This window comes from Rhinolophus sinicus, chromosome 15, assembly GCF_057876585.1.
Source record: "Rhinolophus sinicus isolate RSI-liver-muscle chromosome 15, RSI-T2T, whole genome shotgun sequence".
NCBI lineage: Eukaryota > Metazoa > Chordata > Mammalia > Chiroptera > Rhinolophidae > Rhinolophus > Rhinolophus sinicus.
Window position 1 is genome coordinate 25,869,043 of NC_142515.1, and position 27,684 is coordinate 25,896,726.

General features: G+C 47.9%; 1 protein-coding gene across 4 annotated transcripts; it reads right to left on the reverse strand.

The window, feature by feature from the left end:
• Positions 1 to 1,359: 1,359 nt before the first annotated feature.
• ZFYVE27 (zinc finger FYVE-type containing 27) lies at positions 1,360 to 21,245 on the reverse strand. 4 transcript variants are annotated; one of them, XM_019724828.3, is made up of 13 exons: positions 21,063 to 21,245; positions 19,635 to 19,838; positions 16,277 to 16,347; positions 13,927 to 14,113; positions 11,459 to 11,554; positions 10,140 to 10,252; positions 9,278 to 9,420; positions 8,633 to 8,704; positions 7,217 to 7,237; positions 6,901 to 7,045; positions 4,234 to 4,280; positions 3,985 to 4,066; positions 1,360 to 2,987 (listed from the first exon to the last, which is right to left on the reverse strand). In XM_019724828.3, the coding sequence occupies exons 2-13, from the start codon at positions 19,829 to 19,831 to the stop codon at positions 2,923 to 2,925; spliced, it is 1,239 nt and encodes a 412-aa protein (XP_019580387.1). In that variant the 5' UTR covers positions 19,832 to 19,838; positions 21,063 to 21,245; the 3' UTR covers positions 1,360 to 2,922. The 4 variants fall into 4 exon arrangements, with proteins under 4 accessions (XP_019580387.1, XP_019580388.1, XP_019580389.1 ...); XM_019724829.3 differs by having other exon boundaries at positions 19,635 to 19,832; positions 21,063 to 21,196; XM_019724830.3 differs by lacking the exon at positions 7,217 to 7,237.
• Positions 21,246 to 27,684: the final 6,439 nt, after the last annotated feature.

The following is a 27,684-nucleotide window of genomic DNA, read 5'->3' on the forward strand; positions in this document are numbered from 1 at the left end:
CTGCACTCCAACCCCAAATAAACGACCTCATTTAACCCTCACAGCAGCCGATGAGGTCAGTGTCACTACCGTGCCCATTTTACAGATGAGGAAAACAGCACAGAAAGTCCCAGGGACAATGGCCTTATGGCAACTTCCATGGCATGGCTACAGCCGATAGCAGAGCAGGGGCAAGCATGGAGCTGGCCCACAGCAAGCGTCCACCTCTAATGCTGCCGGGAAGCTCGCTGGCTAATGCAGCCTCTAAGTCCCCGGTTCCATCTAACGCCACAGGGAACATGCACCCTCAAATGGACAGTCACTTCCGCAGTGAGAGGCTGGACTGGGTGATCTCTGAGCAGGCTTCCTGCTGACCTACGCTGACACACACTCTCCACGAGAAGTGCGGGCACAGCCTCAGCAGCCTCATCCCTAGGCCTGTGCTATACTGCGGTCCCCTTTTGCTCAAAGGCCATTTTCTATTCCTCCATCTTCACCATTCCTCTGGCCCACCAATACTTTTTAAAGTGAACACGCTCATCTACAAAACCTGCCAGGACAAGGTCCTGCTGCTTCCTTGCCTCTCGGGCCCCTCTGGAGCTGCTGGGGCTCCCCCACACTAGGGGAAGTCCCTGGGCTTTGCAGCATCCCACCTAGACCAGACCAAGGCCGCAGCGTGCTGCAAGGACACCCTGGCACCTCAGTGTGAGTTGCACATACGTGGGGCTGCCACCTAACCCCGACTCCCTCCCCTTTTCACCACCCCAGGCCTACCATCTGGAAGGTAACAGTTCATATCCAGCCCTGTTGTGCAAAGTGCCACGCCAAACCTTTCACAGCCACTCCTTAACTTCCCTAGACCTCAATTTCCTTACCAGTAAAATGTAGAGACCAGCACCTGCTCCACAGGGCCGTTGTAAGATTAAATGAAATGTGTGTAATGCACTTACCACCGTGCCTGGCACCCACTCATCGCCCCACTGCTTACACCCCCCTCTCACAGCCAATCCTCTTTCTGGATGGCTCTCAGCCTCCCTGAGGACTGAGCCTTTTCTGCTTTCTCAGATGGATTAGCTAATATCTTTCCATTCTACAGACTGTATTGCTTAGCATTTACCAAGTTCTGGTCCTAACCAACCCCCGGCCCCCACAACTTGGTCACAAGATGGAGCCCCAAGGCAATCTGACGAACATGGACTGAGCCCGCCCTGTGCAAGGCACAGCTTTCCTCCCCCTGCCCCCGGCTCACACCCAGACTTCAGCCTCCATGCCCCCTCCAGCCCTGTCCTACAGGCACAGCCCAGGCTGTGGGGAGGGGAGAGGGGCACCCAGCTCTCCAGCCTGAGAGAGAGGGTGAGTACAAGGAACAGGACAAAAACATAAGAAGCTGAGGCCTTTTATTGACAATTCTCCATATACACAGAAGTCTTTTTAGTTCCTCTCCAGTGTAAATGAAGCACAGGGTACTTAACTCTCATCTCTGAACAGGATAAAGGAGCCCGAGGAAGGGGGTACACCAAGGCCTGCCTGGTTCCTCAGGGACTTGCACCTCGCTGGCCAGCCCTAGCTAGACTGGTCGGCCTTGCAAGAAAGCTGGCCTCAGATGGTCCTTATCTCCCCAACCTGCCGCCTCGGTCCCTGTTAGGGTATAGAAACATCTCCGCCTCCTGTGGGCTCTGGGTCCCAGGCAGCTCATGATTCTAGAGAAGCATCTTAGGGTAAGAGAAGCCCCCCGTTCTGCCCAGCCTGTCTCTTGTGCCACATGTTCCCAGGAACCATGCAATAAATAAATAAATATTCCCAAAGGCAGGGCAGCTCCAGGGAAACTAAGGGGTGGGTGCCTGAGCCCGCTCATGGCTTAGAGAAAAACAGAGGCCCTAAGAGTCCAGAAGTGAATATGAACTTATCGGCGAGAGGACAAGTGGCCTTATACCATAACTGAGACTGTCCTGCTGGGGAAGCGCCCTGGAATCGAGGACCCAGCGGAGAGACCCTACACTTCCCAGGTCCCCAAGGGTCAAGGGCTTCGGGACCTCTGCTCTGCTTACCTGGTGTCACACTGAGGGACGAGGGGCTGGGACAAGGGGCTGGGAAGAGGGAATGTGGCTCTGAGCCAGGTGAGGGGTGCCCGGGGCTCTGAGCAGGGGGAACAGAAATGATCTCAGTGCTTGTCACCTACCCAGCAGGGCTATGGACACCCGGGCAATGTGTGATTCTGGCTGACATTCTACAAATCCAGGCCTCTGCAAGGTGCGGCTGAGGTCCTTTGAGCTGCTGGGGCTCCCTACTAAGGTCTCTGTCAGGCCCCACTATACATGTCCTCCTCTGGGGGAACTTGGAAACTCCAACCCTGTTTCTAGAAGCACTTTTGGTCTGGTTAGCCCTGGCCAATCCTCTAGGTGGGGAAACGAGATCCTGATGCCTGGACGGATATTCAAACGGCAGAGCTGAGGCACAGCTCTCCCAAGCCCTTCTGCAGACTCTCAGAGGCCAAGGGCTTGGCCTGGTACCTACCCAACGGGAGGAAGAATCTCTTTTCCCAATTTCTGATCTCCAAACAGAATTCCCAACCATGGAGAAACGCCCTGATCCTGAAATCCCAATCTAGAGCAGTCGTGGCTCTCTGCTGCCCTCTAGCTTACATTCCTTGCCCAGCCCTGAGTCCCCTAACTCAGCCCAGGGCAGAACAGGGCAAACACGCCAGGCCCTCCAGAAGATCCTTTGCCCTCTGGGGTTTGGTAACAGCCATCACTGGCCATCCACAGGAGTGGGGAACAGCTCCAGAACCTGGCTGGGGAAAGCGAGGGCAGGTATGGGGGAGCCTATCTAGCGTCCAGGCCACATTTGCCCAGCACACGCCACATGGGGCTAACTAGGGGTGGGGAGAGTGGGGTCTACTGCTGGCCCAGGAACCGGCGCCCGCTTGGACCCTGTCCCTTCTTCTCACTTGCTCAAGGTCTGGTTACACGAGGCACACACAAACACAGTCTCTCTCTGGGCTTCGGGGGCTGAAAAGGAAGAAGAATTTGGTGAGACCCTTCCTCCTGCCCTTTGGCTCATGGCGCCAACTACTGGAACCACCTCCCCAGCCCCTGAAGCCCCACAGACCACCCGACCAGCCCACACCCTTGCTGACCCGGCTCACTAGCCTGCCCTGAGACTTCTCTTTTCAGGGGAACCAGGGACTTTGGGGGTAACCATGCCAACAGCAGGCCTCTCCCAGGTGTTCTATGAATTAAAAATATTTTTGCCACCAATAGAACGCCTTTAAAAATGTTTTTTAAATAAAGGAGAAAACTTTCCAAAATGTTTTAACAGTGATTATCTCTTGGTGGGAAGATTACAGGATTATTTTTCTCTTCCTTCCTCTTCTGTATAGTAATTTCCAAGTCTTCTAGTATAAGCATATGCTACTTGCGTGACCAGAAGGAAAAAAATAAAAATAACCCTTGATTTCTCATTGTAATATATTACAAACATCCTCCCTTTTTAGAATGTGCACGTGCATTTATCCTACATGTGCGCTGGCGCTTTCTTTTGCTGTACTTTTTGTTTTGTTCTGTTAATAATGAGTATGTACAGCTGTTACAGAAGGAAAAGACAGTCTTCTTATTTTGTTAAAAAGTGTTACCAAGGTCATGAGAAAAGGAATGAAATTCAGGACGTGGTCTCCTCTGGGGGCGGCAGGCGTGGCGCTGGGAGCCTTGGGGGCGTGGCTAATGCTGCTCTAGTTTCTAACTTCAGTGAAGCAGACACAGGCATTCATTATTATGCTTCATAATTCAGGTACGTTATACATATTCTTTTGCATGCATCAAATATTTCGGTTTTTTTGCTTGTTAAAGGATGACTGAGAAGACGTTACTACGGGCCAGTTTAGGATCCCATGTCCCCTGTGACCTCTCACTGACCCCTCACTCCTTTCCCAGGAGGAGGACCTCCTCAGAAAGTGGGAACCAGCCAGCCCTCCCCCCACCCTGACCTCCAGCCTGCCTGCACACTCACCTGTGGCCCCCATGGAGGACTTGGGCACCTTGAAGGAGCAGCACCGAGAGCAAAAGCTGTTTCCACAGTTACTGCAGCTTCGCTGCAGACGAAAGCCAAGGTCAGCATCAGATGTATCCCCCAGCCCCAGGCACCTGCAGACCCCAGCACCCACTCCTGTCCCCCAGCTGACCCCACCCAAGGAATCTGGAACAAGTGTGGGACCAAGGAGGTGCCCAGGAGGGACAGGACACCCTCGCGGAGACTTACCCTCTTCTTCAGCACTGAGAAGGTGGCCGAGCAGCCCGTACAGCTCCCTGACAAAGAGAGGCAGCAGCTCAGACTCGACCCAGCCTGGGCCTCTCAACTCTCACCTGCTCCTGGGTTTTCTAAATGGGGACACTCAAGAGCAAAGTCCAGATCCAGAGACATCTCCAGATGACACACAGAGGCCAATCCCTGTACACTCCTGGGGCTCAGAGGCTCCACCTGCAAGTCCAGCCAAAATAGAGACGCACCCAGCAGAACCTACCCCGTGGAAACCATGCCAAGCTGGCAGGGACCTGACAACCGGCATCCTTCAGAGGAGGCAGCCCAACGACCTCCAATGAAACCTGCCTGATGTGGCCCCTTGCAAAGTGTCCCCTTACAAATACTCCATCCACAGGTAAAGAGAGAAATGCCTCCTAAAACCCCAGACCCTGCTTTCCATCATCTGATAGCAGGAGAGAAGCTCAGAACCAGGCACCTTCCAAGAAGACGTGCAGGGCAAGAGGTGTAGGCACTGAGAGTAGCGGGCAGATGGGGTGAAGCAGAGCTGGGAGACATGATGCCTAAACCAGAAACAAGATGACAAAGCTTCAGACAATGACGGAGGAATTAGTGGCAGCTTAGAAAATGGCTAGGAGGAGGTAAGGCGAATATAAGAAGAAATGAAGGATGGGGAAGGAGGAGAAAAATCATTCTGTTAGAGACTATTTCAACGCAAGTAGGCCTAATAGAAGCTGTGCTCCAGGAAAATTAAAGATGGAAAATGATGGGCTGCAGCAAGGACACAGTCTGATGAAAGGGGTGCATGCAGGTAAGTAAAGAGAATCAAAAGGATGGAGGCAAACTGAGATGTGAGGAGGAGAGGAAAGGCCACACTGGGTGCTTGACGTCAACAAGCTCCAGCAGCAAAAGCAAACCCCGAAGAGAACCCAGAAGGTTCCCAGGGCTACCCCCCTGGGTACTGACTATGATTCAGTACAGAAATCTCCAGGCAGAATCGAGCCAGGGAGAAAAGGCAGGGGCTACAGTAGGCATGAGGGTGCTCCCAAAAGGGAACCAGAGAGCCCTGTGGGCCCAGAAGGAAGCTGACTTAGGTCCTGGGAAAGCCTGAGAAGGGATAAGGCTACGGGGCAGGGGCGGGGGGGGTAGGGGGTCCAGAACTTGGGGCCCAAAGGTCTCCTATGATCTGGCCATAGCAATTATTAGCTTCAGGAAGCATTGCTGTGCCTCCTCGTCCACCTGTGAGACCCTGCTTCACCTTCACACAAAGATCCCGAAGCTACACTGGCACCTACATGTGGCCCCTTCCTCTGTCCAGCCAGAATCCCCTGCAGTTCTTGCTAAAGGACACTCCCTGTGTTCAGGGAAAGGAGGGCCCTAATTAGAGCAAGGAAAAACCTGAAGCCAAGGTGCATAAGGTGAATTCCATGGCTGTCAGTCAGCTTGTGGCCCCAGCAGAGAAGAGGAGAGCTAAGAGCACAGTGGCTGCTGCTGGCTGGTGGTGCCAAGCCAGGACACAGGCTTCTCCTAGACTCTGTCCCCACGCTAAGAACTTGGGCAAAGCAGCCCATCTCTGCTCTCCTTAGCAAGCGGGCAGGGGCGTGGGGCTGGGGAAAGGAGCTGCTCAAAACACTGACACTCTGGTCCACGTCTGGGGAGTCCTCTACAATGGATGGAGAGCCAGGGCCAGGCACCCAAGGCCCCCTCAAGATAAATCCCCGAGGCTTCTCCCAGGGCACAGAGCCTGGAAGTCACTCCCACCAGAACACAGAGGACAGCCACCCCGTCTTCCTCCCAATCAGCTGACACCAGGCAGAAGCAAGGCTCTTCTTCCCAAGTCACCCACTCTCTGGGCTTCAGCCGTAACTCTACCTGGCTCCGCTCCCGCTTTCCTGATCCGAGGCAGGATTCTCAGCTGTGCTAACGTCAAGTCCACCCTTCTCCAAAGCTGTCTTCCTTGACTCATCGCCACCCACCCTCCTGTAAAATAAGGACTGGCCCATCTATGAACCTGGCTGGGGAGAAGAGACCTCAGGGCTCTACCGACCCAGACGAAGATCCTGTTTGCTTCACCTTGCTTCCACCTGGACAGGAAAGATCCAGGCAGGCTCCTAGGGGCCTGCAGGGCAGGCAAGGCCTCTCAAGGTAACCGGGCCCTTATTAAGCACTTACTATGAACCGGCCAGCACTGTGCTAGCTCTTACTGAGCATGATCTACTTTGATGCCTAGAACAACCCTGTGAGGTAAGAACTGCTCGTGCTCCTTTTACAGAAGGGGAAACTGAGGCACAGAGAAATAATTTGTTCAAAGACACTGAGCGGAGAGTGGGAGCTGCACCAGGCAGTCAGACTCCAGTCCGTCCTCTGCCATTATACCGCACTGCCTTCTGAGGTTCTGCCCGTCTCAGGACTACACCTCTCTGCAGTGCTGGGGTGGCGTTTCCGGAACCGAGTTCCTTATCTTCCCATGAGCTAATGCTCAATAAGGACAGAGGGAAGGACAGAAGGATAAGAGGGAAGCCATGCTCACTCTGTGCGTTTGCTTCCTTCCCAGGGTCCCATGAACACAGCTTTAGTCCTGGCTCTTGTCACAAAGCATACCCACAATTCCAAGATTTGGCCTTGCAGCCACGGTGCCCATGCCCCGTCCCTGTCCCCTGGCCGTACCAAAGTTGTTGGTGGGGTACCGCTTGCGGAGCCGTTCTGTGAGCCGTGACACCTTGCTGCGTAGCACCTCATTCTTGCTCAGGAAGCCGTTGTCCTGCAGGGCCAGCTCATCCTCTGCGGGGCACGGGGCACACTCATCATCCTCCTGTGGGAACAGCTCATTCCAGTCCTGCCCACCTCGTGGCGGGGCTCCAGGACCCGTGTGCAGAGGCACCACTGGCTACTTGTGGGCGGACCCCACCAGGCATGATGACAACTGGCTTGGCCACCCTCCCCCAGCCCGGCCCCGGCCCAGCTCACCAAGGCTCCCACTCACCAGCACCACCAAGTGGGTCTCCTGCCTCCCAAGATGCAGGGGAGAAGGAAAGAAAAGAGAGAGACAGATAGCAAGACGCTGCTAGGAGGGGCAACCCCCAAGCAAAAGGAAACACTGAAGTACTGCTCTGAGTTCTGTCTGAGCACGTCCCCAAGGGTGATATTAACAGAGGTCCCCATAACAGGATCCCAACATCAACTAAGCCTGTGAGAAGCTGTTTTTCAAACTGGGTGAAATTAATTAAGTGGGTCATTATTTTAACAGAATAGAATAAGAAAATATCCTTTACAATGTATTTCTCAGGAAACTTCTGTTTCAGTTAAGCTTTACATTTACCACAGACATAAATGTGAAGTGGGCCAAGATGTCCCTGTGTCCCTCGCTGTGTGTTATGAACAGACATGTGTGAAAGCCCATGCTATATATGCTCCCCACCACCACCACTATCAAGATTCAGAGTCCACAATCGAAAGTTAGCGTCTCACAGAAACCTTTCAGCAGCTGAAAACGTAAATGCCCACATGGATGAGACCGATGTAAGAGGCAATGGGCTAGGTGTAAATCACAGGCCCGGTGAAAAGGCCCAGGATCCCATTTCTTGTATCTCAACTTCCCACTTTACAAAGAGACATAAAGAGAAATGATTTCCTACTTTAAGGAAACAATAGCGCAAATGTGACAACAGATGACAACCTCCGCTTGGACACAATGCCCGAGAAAGGCAGGGCGTGGTGTGGACTATGTGACTTTTCTCAAGGGGACAGTCACTCCTCAGCTACACCGACCGATGCAGACTCAGGCCAACCAGAGCTGCTGATTGTTCAGAAAAACTGAAAATCCAGAGTTTTCATTGAAATCTCCCCATTTTAAAATGTTGGCTCAAAAAAATATTTTAAAGTTTATATGCCAAATAAAATACATCTGCAAACTACCAGTTTGAACCATTGTCTTGTTTAACTCTCTCTGAGCTAGCACTAGGCCGTGCAACCACTTTCTCCAACCAACCCGCCCTGCTCCCAACAGGGACATGCTTCAGACCTCATTCTGCATAAGAACAGTCAGAGACCCATGGCAGTGCCCTCCCCCAAACGATGTGCCTTGCCTACATCAAAGGTGCCAAGTCCACAGTCTCCAGCCAAGGTGTAAATGATCCACCTCCCCCAGCAGGGCATTTCCCAAAGGCTTCCGGAGCCATCCCTGCCGAGCACCCAGGACAGACGACTAGACCAATGACAGTATGGGCGATTCAGTGGCACCCTTTCTTCTAGTGAGTTCTAGCTCAGAGCAAGTTTCACCTTCTCATTTGGATGTTGAGAATTTTTACAACCCACACTTAGGATGTGAGAAGCCACCCGGCTCCAGGACCATCTGACTTCTGGCCTGGTCAGTAGAGAGCGCAGGGTAAGGGCCACCCACCTCAATGGCATCTTTAAACTCCTCGTCGGGCTCAGCCTCCTCCGCCTCCTCCACACTGCCCGGCGTGAGGTCCTGGGAAAAGAGACTCTATTACAGGAGAGGGATGGCAGCCCTGCTCCCTATGGTAGAGGCCACCTCCCCTGAGCCAGCATCCAGGTTCCCCAAAACATCTGTTCCTGCCCCAGAAGAAATGGCACAACTGCAAGAAGGAAGTCATGAGAAAGAGGGCACTCTCTGCCAGAGCAGGGGCAGGGAGATGGGATCACGACCATGAATGGACCTCCAATGGCTGCACAGCATCGTGGTTGAGAGCACGGGCTGAGTCCTGGCCCCACCACACTTGGGCAATGACTCTGTGCCTCTGCAGATGAGAATAATCTCCTCCTCAGAAATAACCTGTACCTCATGGGGTTAGTATCTATAAAGCACTTGGAACAGCAGAGTAAGCACTCAACAAAGAACACAGTGGCTATTATTATTATTACAAGTATTATTATTAAGCACTTCAGAGAAGACGAGGCCTGGGAAGAAACAGGAACTACACACAGGCCAGCCCAGGAGCTGTGGGGTATGAACAAGCTGGTAGCAGGAAGGCCCCAGAACCTGCCTGCAGCAGGCTCTGCCCTGATGGTGGGGGGCGCTCACCTCTGTGGGTGTGGGGGCAGGCGTGCAGTCCAGCGGAACTCCCTTCCCCCCAGCACCTTGCGGTGGCGGTGGGCTCTGGAAGGCACCATCTTCCTGGCTGGGGTGCATCCGCCGCTGCAGAGATGCCCTGTACTCAGACACCACTACCCAGGGCAGAGGGCAGGGTGGGAGGCAGAAACAGGATGGAATGAGTGGCACTTTGGGGGTACCCACTTCTGCAGCTGGCTGCATCCTCCTCAAGCACCCCACTCACTGCTTCAGGAAAGAGTCACCCTCCTAACTGAACAAGTCACCTAACCTAAGCCTCATAAACAAAACAGATACCACCACCCACCCCATGAGATTGCTACAGAGAGAGTAAATGTAGTAAGTGCTCGATAAATTAAGGGCCTCTGTAATTAAGTACCCAACCACAGGGAGGAAAACAAGTACAGCAATCACCCAAACATATGCACAGGCTTCCGTGACTCAGGGCCTCTCCAGACTGCCTCCCTGCTTCACAAGCCGGACGACAGACAGAGACTCGGAGCACACAGAGAGGCAGCAGCAACCCCTGGAGGTGGGTGGCAGCAATGGGAAAACATCCCTTTCTCATCTCCCAGAAGCCACCGTAAGCAGTGATTCACCCGCCTCAGAAAGGCAGAGGGACTGCTACAGCCTCCCCTCTGCCCCACTTAACATCTGACAGGCACAGCCCAGGAGAGCCCTCCAAGGAAGGGCCCTATTGTGGTGCTGCCCCCTTGTGGACGGCACCGCAAAAGGTGATCAGCTGTGGAAACATCAACAAGGGGCCTCACCAGCCCTCAGAGCCAGCCAGGCCCAGGCCCCATCTCCCGTCTCCGTCAGGCTTTCCAGGGCTTACCTCGGAAGAACTCCACATTCCCCAGAAAGAGTGTGCTGTTTAAGAGCGCAAGGACCCAGCACAGTGGCAGCAGATACAGCATGCAAACCGTACCCAGAAGAGCCCCATAGAACCTGCATCAACAGAGAGGAACCACAGGATCAGAAATTCGTAAGATCAGCAGGAAACCGATTTGGAGCACATCCACATAGGGGTCTGGGCGAGAAATAGCTCTGGCCACAGTTAATGAACCGACAAGATCTGCTAAGCAAACAAGGGGACAGTAAAGTGAGGAGGGAAGACTTACAACTAACTACCAAGAAGTCACCGGTTGCTAACAAGTCACTGGTGAGGCCACGCGGTTGCGGAGGCTGGAGCCACATAAACTGGTTTAGCTCTCAACACAACTCAGGCTCTAGACTCTGAAGTCTAGAATAAGACAGACACGGCTTGGAATCCAGCTTTGCCACTTCTCGCTGTGTGCCCTTAGGCAAGCCCCTTGGTTCTCTGAGCTATACTCCCTTCCCCTGTCAGGTGGGGATTGAAACAGTGCCTGCCTCCTAGGGTTACTATGGAGAGTGAAATAATACACGGCAACGGTTGAGCACAGGGCCTGGCACAAGGGGAAAACTAAATAAATATTAGTTGTCTCTATTATTGATATATAAAGAGCCTCAAAAACATTCCTTCCATTTGATCCAGTACTTCCATCCTAAGATAAAAATTTCAAAAGATTAAAGCTAAACCCATAAAAATGTTCACTACAGGGTTAGTAATAAAAAGTAGAAACTGACCTGAAACTAGTATAAAAAAATGAAATGAAAATAAAGTAGAAACTAACTAAACATGTAACACAATTGTTTCATAAATTATATTATATTCACCATCTATATTAATCTGACATTACAAATAATTCCCAAAGCCATGTAGTAACAAAGAGATCCATTTATGATATAATAAGTGAAAAAGAAAGGGAAAAAAAAAAGGAACCTCACATACACTACGAAGCTTTAGAAGCAATACGACACTATCAAGCTCTGTGACAAACCCTAAGATTCAATCCAAACATGAGATCAGCTGCTATATCAGGGTGGGAGATTACATGGCGAGTTATTTTCTATTATTACAATATTTTTACCACACCTAAGAGAAGGTATTTAAACCAAAGCAGTGCATTTGCGCCCACAAGCCTGTATGCACATCTGCACACAAGAGCCTCAGGGACTCTCTTCCCCTGAGCTAGGGGCACAGGGGCCCTCTCAAGGCAGCTGGCTTTGCCTGGGGCCAAAGTCACCAATCCCTCCAGGGCAGCGGTGGCGGGCGCGGAGGGGGCCACTCACTGTGAGGACACGGTCGGGTTCTCCCAGTGCAGCACGCGGTAGGCGGCCTCGCAGGTACAGCACAGGCGGCTCAGGAAGGCCTCCAGCTGGATCAAGCTGCAGACACAAGGGACGTCTGTGAGCCGCACACCCTGACCCACTCAGCCAAGGGGCCTGACAGACACAGTGGGCTAGGGATGGCCAGTCTCTTCAAACCCACTGGAGGGGCTGGAGAGCTCAGGGAGTTTCAGTCTCCTCTTTGGAAGCCCTGCTGAGGTGGAAACGGGACAGTGGTTCCTGCTTTGGTCTCTTCCAGTTACTGAGGTGGGGCCTTTACTTAACTGGGCTGCAGTTTTCCTCTATAAAATGAGGAACAGGGTACCTACCTCACAGACACACTAGAGCTGTGAGGATAAATGGCAGGAGGTAGGAAGAGCAATGTGTCTCCATCTGGGGTGTAAGGCTGACTCACTTGGGGAGTTGCTGTTTTTTTTTAATGGATGTACCCCAGAAGCAATGAGTACATGCTTGTACAATGAGCTCCCAGATCTTGGTTTCTGAAGGACTCCTTGGAGAAATGGCTGATTCTAGAACTAGGATAGGGAAAGTATTATATAAGATGAATTTGAACCTCCTATTGCACCCTAAAGTAAGGAGGCAGGCAAAAATGATGGGGACAAACCAAAAGAACACAGGAGCCAGTTCAAAGGGGCGCCTACTAGCCAAATCTAGGACAATTTGAGATCAAAATAAATAACAGTAATGGATTATAACCCACAGAATTAAATTTAAAATTTTGAGTTCATATTGATAACACGTAAGAATTATAGTAGGATACTAGCTAACAATGACAATTAGAAAATCACCTTTGCAATCATCACACGAATAAATTGGTGAAGGCAAGACCCATCAATGGATTTAAATGTAGTGGGTAAATGTTTGATGAAGAACCAGGTATTTACTTAGTCTCCAAGTATCCCCCCTCAGATTACTAACTCTAAAGGGTCAAATGGTCATCTTACAGCGGCGAAACCCTAACCAAGGATCAAAGTCTGTATCTCCCCTAAGGAGACAGACGGACATCATGTACCTCCTGACACGATGCACTGACAGCAACACAATGTCATTTGTCATTCCCTGCCAGAAACGTATAACCTGCAGCTAATCATGAGGAAGCACACATCCCCAAACTGAGGAGAACTCTACAAAATAATAAGCTTGGTCTTTTAAAAACTGTCAAGGTCACGAGAAACAAAGACTGGGAGGAACTCCTCCAGGTTACAGGAGACTAAAGAGACACTAAAAATGAATGTCCTATGTCATTCTGACTGGATCCTGAATCAGGGGAAATTCATATAAAAGACCTTATTCACACAACTGGTACAATGTGGTTATGAACTCTGTATTAGATAACAGTACCAATGGTAATGTTATCAATGTAAAATTTCCTAATTTTGATTACAGCACTGTGGATATGTAAGAAGAGAACGTCCGTGTCCTCAGGAAAGGCTGAAGTTTTGGGGGTGAGCAGGCATGATGTTTACAACTTACTTTCAAATGGCTCAGGAAAAACCAAAATACTGTGAGTGTGTAGAGAGGGAGATGCAGCCTGTTCTGAGTAAAGAGCATATGAGCTCTTTGCGTTAGTCTTGCAATTCCTCTGTAAGTTTAAAAGCATGTCAAAGTAAAAAGGTTTTTTAAAAACCACAGATACCCAAGCCCCGCTCCAGATAACTGACAGATTTTCTAGGAGAGGGCTGTGGGGACGGCATGGAGACGGCCTCCGGCCTCCGTTTGTTTTGTAAGTTTTTTTTAAGCTCTGCAGATGCCTCTGCTGCCCAGGGAGGGAGGAAACCCTGCTGTATGTCAAGAGAGCCCAGTCCAGGGAGGGCTCAGTAAATGGCAGCTGCCACTGAAGTTGTTACATTAGTATTATTCAACAGTCTTAAGGTGCTCCCAGAAGTACGAGCTCTGCCACATTTAGGAAGCTTCTCCATAGTGCAGTGACGATGACTAATACCTACTGAACGCTTCCTGGGTCCCAGACACTCGGTTAATCTTCCCAACCACCTATGCGGTAAGCCTATTACTACCTCACGTAACAGATGAAGAAGCTGAGGCACAGAGAGGCTGAGCAACTTGCCCGATGTCACACAGAAAATGTGAGGGCTGGGATTTGAACCCAGGCAGTGACTCACACACGCACATGCTTAGTCAAGACCACGTCTCTCTAGTGGGAAGAACACAAGCTGTGAAACAGCTGGGTTTGGATTCTCATCCCAGCTCAGTCACTTGCTGGTTGCATAAGCCCTTTCCTCAGCCATACATGGAGAATTAATAGTAGCTACCTCCCGGAACTGTTAAAAAGATGAAAGGAAGTAACAACTGTGGTTTGCCTACTACCATGCCTGCCACCCTCGGTGTGATGGGAGGTGTCACTGTGACTGTCCCTGACTGTCCCTCACCTCCCTGGCCCTTTCCATACTCACAAGCTCTTCACCTCAGCCACAGCCTCGGGGCGAGACAGGCGGACTCTCTGCAGGTCCTCCTGCCTCACGCTGTGATACTTCCTCCGCATCAGCTCAGACTCGGGCAGCCGTGCACGGCAAACCTCCTGCAAGTAGCCCAGGAGGGCGGGCACCGAAATCACCAGGGCACCCACCGAGTACCACGCACCTGTGGGATCAACAACACGAGGTCAACAGGTAGCAAGGACCAGGAGCCTCTGTCCACCTAGACGCCCACATGCTCGCTCCCTCACCTCTTCTAGGGCTCTGGCCGAGACGTCTTCCCTGATCACCCTGTAGGAAACTGTCTCCCTCCTGGCTCTCCAGCCCCTTCACCCAGCTTGATTTTACCTCACAGAACGCATCACCACATGACGGATTATAGGTATGGCCGTTGCCTGTTCCATGAATGTAGGCTCTTGAGGGCTAGGACTTTGTTTGGTCACTGCTGTAGCCCCAGGCCCATTTCTTTTAATATTAAAAAACCTATGCTAGCACACAGTAGGTGGCTCATGCCTCAAGTGTTGCCACTGAGAGCTCCCGAGGACTAGCATTCTGACCTTTGTACCTCTGGGGCTGACTGGACACCTTTTCTTTGGCTTTTAGGACACCCTAGACCACTGTGGATTAAGAAATGGTCAAGCTGAGAGAAAATCCAAAGAAGGAACTTTAGTACCCCCGAGGAAAGCTAACAGAGCACTGAGCACAGAGTAAATGCTTGTTAAATACCTGTCATCTGAACTGACTTACTTCAGAAATATATTCAGAAAAACCTAACAACCTGGGAATGATATCTGAGTTTTCATCAGGCAAAGAAGAGCCCTACTGAGAAACAAAATGAGCTCTTATGTGAAATGGGTTTATTTTCAAGCCATTGAATCCATATCTCCATAGGAAACAAGGGAGACCCTTGAGAAATGTGAGTTCAACAGAAGAATGAATACATGAATAAAGGACCCAGCTCCTCAGAATATTCTGTCCCAGGTCCTACACTCGTTTCCCCTGAGGGGTTTCCTTTTTCTGTCGCTACCTGCCAGTTACAACCAGAGAAAGGGCTGGCTCACAGCATAACTTGTCATAAAAGATCCTCCGGAGACATCATTACCTGAGACCCCTACAGCCACCCACCTGTCCACACATCTACCTCACAGGCTTCAAGCCAGCCCCTCACTGGTGGTGACTTCCCAGTAACACTTACCGGGCTCATTTGCTGAGCCAGAAAAAAATCAACAAATATGAAAAAAATCCTTATCAGCTCACCCCCCTGGTCCCCTCACCCCATGCCATGTCCCAAAGGACCCCGGAATCAGTTTGGAAACCAATGTGGAAAAAGGACAATGCATCAGTATTCAGTCAAAAAGGAAATAATAATAATACAGTAATCTGCCGTTATCCACAGGGGATATGATCCAAGACCCCCAGTGGATGCCTAAAATCGCACGTAGTACTGAACCTTACGTGTACTACGATTTTTCCTATACATACATGCCTATGGTAAAGTTTTACTTATAAATTAGGCAATTTCATGGATAGAAGATTCATTCTTACTGTAGATCTTAGTAACCTCAGCATACAATTTTTTTCCCTTAAGAACTTTCACCTTTTCACTTAAAGGAAGCACTTTATAGCTTCTCTTTGGTAAATCTGAATTGCCAGCATCACTACTCTTGCATTTTGGGGCCATTATTAAGTAAAATAAGGGTGACTTGAACAAGTACTGCAATACTGCTCAACAGTCGACCTAATAACTCAGGCAACTACTAAACAACTAATGAGCAGGTACTGTATACAGCGTAGATACGCTGGATAAAGGGACGATTCACATCCCACGCAGGGCAGAGTGGGAAGGCAAGAGATTCCATCATACTATTCAAAATGGCACACAATTTAAAACTTATAAATTGTTTATTTCTGGAATTTTCTATTTCATATTTTTGTACCACGGGTGACTGCAGACAATTGAAACCATGGAAAGCAAAATCGTGGATAAAGGGGGAACTACTGTAACATACTGGCTGCTTACTCTGTGTCAGGCACTGTGTTAGGTGTTATACATAGATTATCTCATTCCTCACAACTACTTTCTGAGGAAAGCACTGTTATTATCTTCCCTTTAGAGGTGAGGAAAATTAGGCCTCAGGTCACACCAGGGGCCCAGCCAGGATTCGAGTCCAGAGTCTCTCCAGAGCCTGTGTTCTGCCATCAAGCAGACACAGAGGGAGGCCAACTCGGGGCACGACCAGCGGGTGGCTCCTTCACACAGGGCTGCTGCTCAGAATTCCCCCTCATACTCATTCACAACAAAACCCCGGCCCATGAAAGGAGTTCTTACCCTCATTCAAAGTGAGGAACAAGATGTTGAGGCCCAGGCAGGTCAGCAAGGAACACAAAGGCGTCTGCCACCTACAACACAGAGAGTCCCAGTCACTAAACACGGTCACTCCTCCAGCGGGGACGGGGGCTGAGCCAGCACAGGTGGGTCATCAAACCCAGGAACAAGACGAGGGGGCCTGGAGCTCAGGTGTCAAGAGGAAATGAAAAGTAGGCTTCTCACTTGATAGGCGCCTGAGAGACGAGTTACAGTCCCACATTAGCCCCTGGGGTGAGAAAAGGCATCCTCTCAGAACTAGAACACCTGCAGAACTTTCTCCAAGAATGCAGAATAATTCATAACATTATCTATTAAGAAACCTAGTTAATAATGTGTTTTGTAAGGTTCTATTCTCTTTCAAAGTGACAATGATAAACATTCTTCTTTAAAATGTTCCTTTTCTTATTGAGATATAATTTACATATAACATATTCTTGTTTACAATTTCGTAAGAACATATATTAACTGCACAAGATTCATCTAATACAGAAATCGGGAGAACAAAACATGAAGCATTTCTTGGGTCCCATTTATACTTTCTCGTCCTAGTTCTGTGATTTTGAGCATTTGTTTTAAACATACATTAACTCAAAAGGAGAAAAATAATAAAGATTTTATTTTAATATATTAAAAAATGAAGATGAAACCAGGGTGCAGCATTCTCTCAGCAAACATACCCTCAGTAAACTGGACAGATGGAAGCAAACACAGACCCAAGCCCTACTACTACCAGCTAATGGCAAAGCAGAAGCCCCCAGTGAGAGAAGAAAGACCAGAGACTCGGGTTGCGGAGGACAAACACTGCTGGCTTGAGTCCTTCATAAAAGACATTTAATAGGGAAAAAGGAACACAGACATACGAAGCCACTGACACCTATATCCTAAAAGGCAATGTCAGTATATTTAAGGTCAGCCTTCAGAGAAGAGAGGCAAATAGAAAATAAACAGGTAAGTTGCTGGCAAGCAATGTATTCAGAAACATAAACGTATTTTCTTTTGCTCCAATTGGGGTATTTCAGAGTTACAAATGAGGCTAACTAATTTATGTGCTGCTTTTGTGTCTTAATAAAAGTTAAAGTAAGGGAATAAAATGACCTCTCTCTGCCTTTCTCTTAAAATTCAACACAACTCAAACTGTACCACCCAAATTAGGCCTAGTGGCAGCTACCACGGTAAAAGCAAATGAAAAGTCAGGTGTCCAGCCAATCCCATATCAGAAATAAAAGCATCACACAGCGACTGAAGTCACTTTCATTTTAAAGCCTCTCGCATTCTGCCTTCACTGACACTTTGGACATGTAGACCCACCTCTTGGAGTAACTGATCCCAGACGAGCGGAGTCTTTTAAAAATCTACGGCAGCTCTAGGCTTCAGACCTAACAGCCAAAGCTCAGGATTAGGTCCCTCTTCAAGTCAAATCCTCTTTACTAAGAAAAGAACAATCAAACGCACGAACTAATCTGACAGCCACTTTCACAGACCAGTGCTCTGCCTCCCAGCGGCACCGGGACCGCGAGCTCCTGAGGGCTTTTTAGACCCAGTGCTTCTCCTCCATCCAGCTTTAATCAATCCCACCACATCCTCAGATTTCTAATTTCATAAAATGGAAAAACCCTAACACATTAGTACCAAGAAGCACTAATAGACCAGGGCGCAAAAGGAGAAGGACAGGATATATTTAACTTTTGTGCTTTGCCACAAAAGGGCAAAACACACATATGTATGTACATACACATACATAGATATATACATACGTCTGCACTCATACATGTGAACACACACAGTGGAAAACACCAGTGAGCACAAGCCATGCTCTCCAGAGCCCGCCCACTCCCCTAGGGAACATCAAAGTTAATTTCAGATAATCAGTCATAGCGGGATTATAAAATGAGCCCCTCCTCATATTATCTCACTGTCCCTGCACCAAAAGTACAGTGATCTAATAGTAGAGAACATGGGTCTGGAACACTGACTAGTTCATCTGTAGGGATAATGCTATAAATTAAAGGGGTTCTGGGAAGAACAGGAAAAATTTAGGACCTTGGTCAGAAAGTTAAAAATAAACCTGCCACTAATTCCACACTGAGGTAAGAATGAATACTCAATCACACCCTTAGAGGTTAACCCAGTTCCATTCACCCTGCCTCCTAGCTGTCTCTCTCAAGCATCTTAGAGGGTTGAAGGTCTGTATGAGAATCTGATGAAAATTAGAAGCCTCTCCCTATACACGTGTGCCCACACACAATTTTTCATTCAGTTTCCGAAGATTCATTGACCCCTAAAGCTCCATTCGCAGGCTCCAGGTTAAGAATGTCTACTCTTTAGGACAACCAGGTTTTACGAACTCCCACTGAGATGCAATATTAGGAACACCTGACCTTTGTTTAAAAAATTATTTTAATTTGAATCTAATCCAACCTTTAAATGTAACATCCAGTCTGCACCATGAGGAAGCAACCAGACATATCAAGGTAGGAAATTCTCTAGGACAGTCAGCTGAGGCTCTTCAGCAAGTCAGTGCCATGAAAGAGGAAACCATTTTAGACTGAAAACACTTAAGGAACATAATAACCCCATAGAATGCAGAGTCCTGGACTGGAAACTGATTTGGCCAAAAAAACTGTAAATGACATTCTTGGGACAACTGAGGAAATCTGAATGTGTACTGAGTATAGGATGATATCAAGGAATTAATTTTGTTAAGTATGATGTTACTTTGATTATGAAATAAAAGTCCTTATTGAGAGACAAACTGAAGGGATTAGAATGGCCTGTATCTGTAATTTAAAATACTTTAACATGAGGAATAAAATGAGCTGAAAGGAGAAAAAGAAAATCATGGAGGATGAAAATCAAAGAAGAATAGGAACAAAAAGCTTTTGAGATCCATCATCCTAAAGGATTAGTGTAAACAGTACCTGCCTATGCACAGGTATCTATATTCCTTTAACTTATGGTCAAAATTACATCCTAATTTTAATATTATTATGCTAATATTGGGAGAGAAGAAAAAAAAGGCCTGCTCTAGATATAGAAGGCCGGATGTTCAAGGTTGCTGGCAGTCCTGAAGCATGAGCTTATTCAACCACAAAGAAACCCTGGTGAAAAGCCATATGGTTCCCAGTGCCTGCCTGTCCTGGTCTGGGCCTGAGACACATGGTCGGCCTGGAATAAGTCCAGAGGCCCAGTGGACCACCCAGAACCGTTCTTCACTAGGGCAGAAAGGACAGCGCAGCCACTGCCTAAATGGCCAGCACAACTATAGTGCAGGAAGGCAGGAGACCCAGCAGGTCAGAGCGACTCTACAAAATCTATATACCTGAGCAAGTACCGGACACCGTCACCTGCGTCCTTCAGGGGTTCCAGGTAGATCTCTAGCCTCTTGTAGGATAGAACCAAGTTGAAAAGATCAAATGCCGGGGACTTGGTAGGGGCAGGTGGAGACTCCAGGGAAGCCTCAGGCATCACGCTGGGGCTCGCCTCTGGCCCACACCCCTCACGCTCTGATGTCTGCATCCTGTAACTATAAGAATTCCTGTCATTTGCATCATACTTCCAATGCCCAATACACTTCTTGCATTATTTTATGTGGTACCCGAAATAAACCTGTGAGGGAGGCAGGGCTACAGGTGGGATGCCCATTTCACAGAGGAGGAAACTGACATTCAGCAAGGTGAAGTGAATTACCGAGATATAAAACCCTGCTCTTCGGACTCTCCACCTAATGTTCTTTTTCCCACAGACCCATCAAGAGAATAAACTGTAAAGACCAAGCACACATGGTTGCTGAAGGGAGGTAGCCTGAGGTCTCAAGACAAATGATATCCTGAAATATTTTTCTCCCACTCTTTACCTGATCAATTCATCCTTCAGGCATGTGGCTTAAACATCACTCCTTGCTCTGAGAAGTCTTTGCCAACAACCCCAGTCTGGACTGGGAGACTCTCCTCAGTGCTACCAAAGGATCCAGTGCTCAAGTGTAACAGCACTTGTCACCCCAAAGCAAAACTCCCTGATTAGTTGCCAGTCGGCCCCTCTGAACTTTGAGCTCCACCAGGTCAAGGGCTTTGGCTTTCATTCACCACTGTTTCTGCACACAGTGGGGGAGTAATAAAAGCTCTGAATGAGTGAACGAACTGCCCATCCTCCAGGCCCCCAGTGCTTTCTCCTGCCCCGCCCCATCTTCTAACCCTTCCCTCTCCCTTCTGTTCCCCAAAACTTTCTGGACCATTACCCTCCCCTTTTGCCCCCCTTGAACTCCACGGGGCAGATATGACCTTCTGTAACGCCCCATTCCCATCTCCCTTCTCTGATGAGAACTACAGGAAATTCTCATCCTCTTTCCTAATTTCAAAGTCGTACCCAAACGCTAAGCAGAAAACAAGGGGGCGGAACTTCCGCGCACAGCAACAAAAACCAGACCCTGGTAATGGGCTGCAATCTAACGGGGCTCAGTGGGTAGTGACAAAGGAGCCACCGAGAGCCCAAAATCCTTGCAGGCCGACCTTGGACGAAAGGACCAGGGCGGGCACGAATCAAGGGGAGGATGAAGCAGGTCAGCGCCGGCAGCGGCCTGGATCACGACGTCTGCAATACGAGGGGCCTGACCGGGCCCCGCGGCCCAGACCAGGAAAGGCCACGCCCAAGGTCGCTAGGCCAGCAGGTGGCAACCCTCGCGCCGTCCAGGGGCCCAACTCCACACAGTCCGCGGAGACAAGGGATGGGGAGGGGATGGCACCTAACCTACCCGGACGCTGGATTGGTTGGGGGAGGGGCGGGGACGGGCAGGGGCACTGATAGAGCCGCTGGGCCCCGGAGCGTTGCCTCAGGCCCGCCCCACCCCCACACCGCTCCTCTTCCCAGGGCTGCTCTGAAGTCCCAGGTCCGAAAACCTCCTCAGCTTCCCCTGCCGCGGACGCTTCCTCGAATTGCTCTGCGGCGGCGTGACCGTGACGTCATCGCGCCCGCCCCGCCTCCCGCCCCTCTCCCGGGTTTAGCTCCTCCCGCTCTTGCACAGGTAGGCGCTCTCGTCAGCTCTGCGCCTGCGCGCTTTTTCTCCCCTCAGCCCCGCCCTGACAGAACTGTGTTCCTGCACGACCGCGGTTCTCAAAATCCTGCTGAGCTCTGGTAGCAAACCCTTTTGGATCCCAGCTCCTCGCTGCCCCGCCTCGAGCTGAAAGATTCCTTCAGAGAACAGTTGGAAAAAAGCAAACTGAAAAATTTACGTCTGCAATCTCCTCCCCCAAACTTTGGCGCTTAACCTCCCCAACTCGGGACTGTGAGCCCACAAAAGGCAGATACCTGTATCCCCGTAGGCCTAGCATAGAATGTAATTCCGTTTAGTGTTTCCTAAGTAGCTACTGGGTACAGGGGCCTGTGCAAGCCTTTTCCAACTCAATCTACTTCTCACCTTCTTACTTGGTTAATCGCCCTTAAATCACGCATCCGATGGCTTTGCATTTATAATAATGCTAGCGCTTATTTACTGGGGATTTACCTGCTGCCAGGCACTGAACTGAGCTCTCTACAGGCATTGTCTTACCTAGTCCTCCAACAACCCTATTAGGGTTACCGCCATTTTACAGATGAGAGATCTGAGACATGCTAAGGAACTTCATCAATCACTCAGCCAATATGCAACTGGAAGCTTGATTTGAACTGCATGGGTCATCTGACTCCCGGCACCCCCAATTATACCACCACGTTAGTCTGCATTTACTGGCCTTATCCCCTGCTACTCCGTTTTGGGAGTCTGTTATCTTCAGCCCGCTGAACCCCTCCATTGCTTGTGCATTGCTTTACTTGTGCTGTGAGGTTGGGGAAGAATGTCCTTCCCCCATTCCTGCTTTGGTCCAAATCCAACCCATTCATCTAAGCAGGAGTCCAATGTCTGTATCCCTTCCCGGATTGTCCCAGCTGGTTGTAATCATTTTGAAACAGCCAGAATAGAGACAGATAGAATCCCACATACAGCAGTCTCCCCAATGGTGGGGTGGAGAGTGGGGGGGAATATGTTCCAAGACCCCTAGTAGGTGCCTGAAACCCCGGCAGATAGCAGCAAACCTTATATATACTGTTTTTTCCTATACATACCTACCTATGATAAAGTTTATAAATTAGGCACAGTAAGAGGTTAACAACAACTAATAATAAAATAGAACAATTATAACAATATACTGTAATAAAAGTTATGTGAATGTGGTCTCTCACTCTCTCAAAGTATCTTACTGTACTGTACTCATCTTTTCACTTAAAGGAAGCACTTTGCAGCTTCTCTTTGGCATATCTGAATTGCTAGCATCACTATTCTTGCACTCCGGAGCCATTATTAGGTAAAATAAGAGTTTCTTGAACACGAACACTGTGATGATAACCCAGATGGCTAAGTGACTAATGGACCAGTAACATACAATATGTATACACTGGACGATGGGATGATTCACTTCCCTGGCAGGATGGAGCAAAACAGCGCAAAATTTTTTCACGCTACTTAGAATAACACAGAATTTAAAACTTATGAATTGTTTACTTCTGGAATTTCCCATGTAATGTTTTTGGACAGTGATTGACCACAGGTAAGTGAAACAGCGGAAAGTAAAATCGTGGATAAGAGAGGACTACTGTATACCTCTACCTATATTCAGGAATCCCCCTAATTCAGAATGGGCTTGGCTTTGTGGCTGGCCCAGGCTTATCTACTGGACTCTGTTTCTTCTCTTTAGGGTGAGTCTAGAGGAAATATAGAAAGAAGAATTTTTTTTTCTTCAATAGCTTAACAACCTGAAATTCCACCATCAATAATTTACTCCAAAGGTAAATTTCAGTGTCTTTGTGACCCCTCCTCCTTGGGTCTGCCTGGATCACTGACATTAGGCTGGTTGTAGCTAGTAGTATTATTGGTTCTCTCTTCTGGCAACTATAGAATTGAAGGATATTATTCAAGAACTCTTAGACATTATTTAGGGGAATCACTGGAGGATACAAGAAGTTTCTAAAGACCGAAAAGGGACAACAGTCATGGCCAACATCAATGAACAAAGGCTTTCCCCGGTAATTAGAGACTGGTCAGCTGGACTCCTGTACACTTTCTGAGGTCTGACTCGGATTTTTTGTAATCGAGTTCTCCTAGTTCCTTCTTTCCCTTCCCCAGCATTCTGAGTCTGTATTCTTTATCTCAAATCCTGGTGCCACTGATGTTTTCCCCTGGATAGTAGATAGGTGGAAGAAACTAAGGGAGAAAATGAAATAGTAAAAGAGGATAATACCTTAACTCAACATTTTTCAGAGGTTAGCCTTTGCGTCTATAAGCAAGGGTATGTATGGCCCACATAATTGACTCATGAACCTCCCTGTGGCCTTATTACAGGGCAATGCTGGGTAGAAAAGCTGGAAAAATAGGAGTGGGAAGAGAGAAGGGAATGTCTAAGCGTGCCTTCCTCCACCAGATGGCTCCCTAGCCCACTCTTGCACAGACCTTGTGGTTCCTGGCTGTGGTCTCCATGCCACCATTTCCACAGCACAGGCACACCATTGCGCTTCCATTTATTGCGCTTCAATAACGTGTTTTTTTACATATTGAAAGAAAGACCCTCTACCAGGAAAAAGATTATGACTTGCTTTATTGCAGTGGTCTGGAACCAAACCCGAAATATCTCCAAGTTATGCCTGTATACCAGATCTTTTCATGCTTTTAGCTGTATTAGTTTTCATGCTTCTAGCTGTAGAAGTTAATGCTTGCAGTGTAACTAATTATTTCAAAACTTAGTGGCTTAAAACAATAAATACACATTATCTCACATTGGTTTTTGGCTTTTGGATGGTTTGGTCAGGAAATCATGAGTGATTTGGTGGTCAGTTTTGGCTCAGGGATTTCATGCATTTGCAGTCGGATGTTGGCCAGGCCTGCCGTCATCGGAAGCCTTGGTGGAGCAGAAGGATTGGCCTCCGTGATTACTTCCTCACGTGGTAGACAAGTTGATGCTGATACTCTCATGCTGACAGGCTGCAGGAGGTTTCATTTCCTCTTCACTTAGGACTCTCCAGAAGACATCTTGAGTGTCCTCATGACATGGCATCTGACTTCCCCTAGAGCAAAAGATCCAAGAGGGAGCAAGGCAGGAGACCACAGGCCTTCTGTGATATATCCTCAGAAGTCACACACTGTCATTTTCACAATATCCTATTGATTTTATGGGTCAGAGCCACTCAGCATCCCAGAGCATAATGGGAGGATTATACAAGAGCAGGACTACCAGGAGGTCAGAATAATTGGAGCCATCCCGGAGGCTATCTTGGATGCTGGCTATTATGTGTTGCTTTGTCAGCTTAGAATACCCTTCCCCCTCCACCTGACCTCCTCTCACATCTTTCAATATCCAACTTGAATGTCAAGAACTTTGTGAAGCCTACCCCAAATAATTCATCACTTCCTCCTCTGTGTTTACATAGAACTATGTTCCATCTCTATTAATCACCTATCACCTTGCATTTTAATCTAGTTCTTGAATGTGAGAGTTTGCCTTACTCTGAGTTCCTGAGAGCAGGGAGACTGAGACTTAACATCTTGACAGCCCCAATTTCTGCAAAGTATATAGCTTTGGCATAGTAAATACTCAATGAATGCTTGTTTTAAAATAAAAGAATAAAACATAAAATAACAAGTATTGGTGAGGCTGGGGATAAACTGGACCCCTTGTGCACTGTTAGTGGGAATGTAAATGATGCAGCCTCTATGGAAAATAATATGGCAGTTCCTCAAAACCTAAACATATTTATTAAACATAAACATTACCATACGATTTAATAAGGCCACTTCTGGGTATATACTGAAAAGAATTGAAAGTAGGTTCTCAAAGAGACATTTGTACACCCATGTTCATTACAGCATTATTCACAATAGTCAAAAGCAGGAAGCAACCCAAGTTTCCATTAATGGATGAATAGATAAACAAAATGTAGTATGAACATACAACGGACTCTTTCTTATTCAGCCTTAAAAAGTAATGAAATTCCAACGCATGCTACCACATGAATGAAACTTGAGGACATTAATAGTAAGTGAAATAAGCCAGTCACATAAAAAAACAAATATTGTATGACTTCACTTACATGAGGTACCTAAAGTAGTCAAATTCATAGAGACAGAAAATTTAATAGTAGTTGCTGGGGGCTGGAGGGAGGGGGCGAGGGGAGTTAATATTTAATGAGGAGGGTACAGAGTTTCAGTTTTGCAAGATGAGAAGAGTTCTGGAAGTGGATGATGGTGATGGTTGCACAATAATATAAACACACTTAATACCACTAAACTGTGTGCTTAAAAATGATTAAGATGGTAAATCTTGCCAAAATTAAAAAAAAATTTTAATGAAAGTATGATGGGTAAACAAAGTGTGATATACCCATTCAATGGACTATTATTCACCATAAAAAGGAATAAAGTATTGATACATGCTACAACATGGATGAACTTTGAAAACATTATGCTATGTAAAAGAAACTAGACCCAAAAGGCCACATACTGTATGATTCCATTTATATGAAATGTCCAGAATAGACAAATCCATAGAGACAGAAAGTTGCCAGGGACTGGGGAGAGGAATGGATGGGGAGTGGCTGCTAACAGGTACAGGGGTTTCTTGTGGGTTGATGGAAATGTTTTGGAACTGGATAGCGGTGATAATTGCACAACTTTGTGAATATACTAAAACCACTGAATTCCACGCTTTAAAACTGAGAATTTAGTTTAAAACTAAGAAGTTTTGTTATGTTGTGTGAAATTTTATGTTATGTGAATTACGTTTCCATTTTTTAAATGAATGATTAATGAAAGAAATATATGACTGGTATATATTTTTAGATTCTCTTTAATATTTGGATTTTCTCTAATATTTAAACTTAATATTTGAGTATAGATTGGGATTAATAGCTCACTGCCATTGCTCTGAAAAGTGTTTAGTAAATACATCTCTATGTTTTTGTACCTGGGAAAGAAGTACTCATGAGTAATGAGTTTTCCAGCTGTGAGACAGTGAGTTGTCAGACAAACAGCAAGGAAATGAATGCCTGCAGTTACATTTTTACTCAACAGCTCTTGGCAGCCATGAAAACAACCATTCATCAAACATGGGTGCAAAAAAAAGTCTTGCAAAGCAAGGCAATGAAAACCTCAGCAATAAAACCTTGTGGCCTCCCATGAAAGAGACAGTTAACTGTCCACCAAAAAGTCCTGTTCCCCCTTCCATGGTTCAGAGGTCTATCTGGGCAGCAGATACCTGGCCAGCCCCCTTGAATATAGACTGGATCATATGAATCCCCAAAGGAGGTGAATGGAAGTGATGTCACTCTAGAACAAGCCATTAAAAGTCAGAAATCGATTCCTCCTTCCCTTCTCCCAAATGTCAGCTCAATGCAGAGGGTACAGCTGGACTGCTAAGTGGAAGGATCCTGAGTCCCTGAATCATCACAGAACGGAAAGCCTTTCACTAACGAGGAATATCCACAATGAACAGTTACGTGCGAGGAACAAGTAGTAGATTGACTGAAGTGCTTTACGACCGGTGTGTCAGAGCGCCCCCTTAAGGACTCATGGAAATAGCAGCAAGGAGAACCTGCATCCCACTAGAGGGTGGTAGATGCAGCTATGAAGCGAGAGGGACTGCCTCTGGGAGCATGCCCTCACCTCAGTGCTAAGGAGGGAACATCGCAGACTTGCTGCCTGCAAGATCCCAGATAGCCACCCAGTTCAAAGCAAGGGTCATGGAACAGGGAGGGCAAAGGGTCTTTCAAATTAGGAGCCATCATCCTGCTGGCTTTGCCCAGGTGCTCTCCTTAGATTCTGGACACCTCCGCAGCATACCCTTTCTTAGCCCCTTGGGGCCCAGAGAAGCTCAGGCCCTCCTCACCTCTTTCCAGGTACCCCCACTAACCCTAGTCCCTGGCGTTCCTCTCCTCAAAACTGGCTGCAATGCAGATACAGTTGCCCTAGTACTCCCTCCCTTCCTCCCTACTCTAGGCTGTGTAGGGCTAGAAAGAGCACAGACCGGGGTGAGCCACTTCATCTCCTAAGCCTCTATTGCGTCGTCTGTAACCCCCCTCCTTAAGGGTTTCAGCATGATTTCTATAGGAAGCAGTCAAGGAAGTAACAAAGTTAACCAATGTGAGAAAGTTAGAAAGATTCCAGAAGGACCACAAAATTCTTGCAGTCCCTGACTAGTCATATGAACATTTAGAAAGGGTTAAATTATATTTATTGAACACATAGAATTATATATTTGTTAATTTTAAAGAACAAGTTGCAGAAGAATCTGAATGTATATACGTCTGTGTGTGTGCATCCGTGTACATTTGATTAGTTATAAATATTAAGGAAG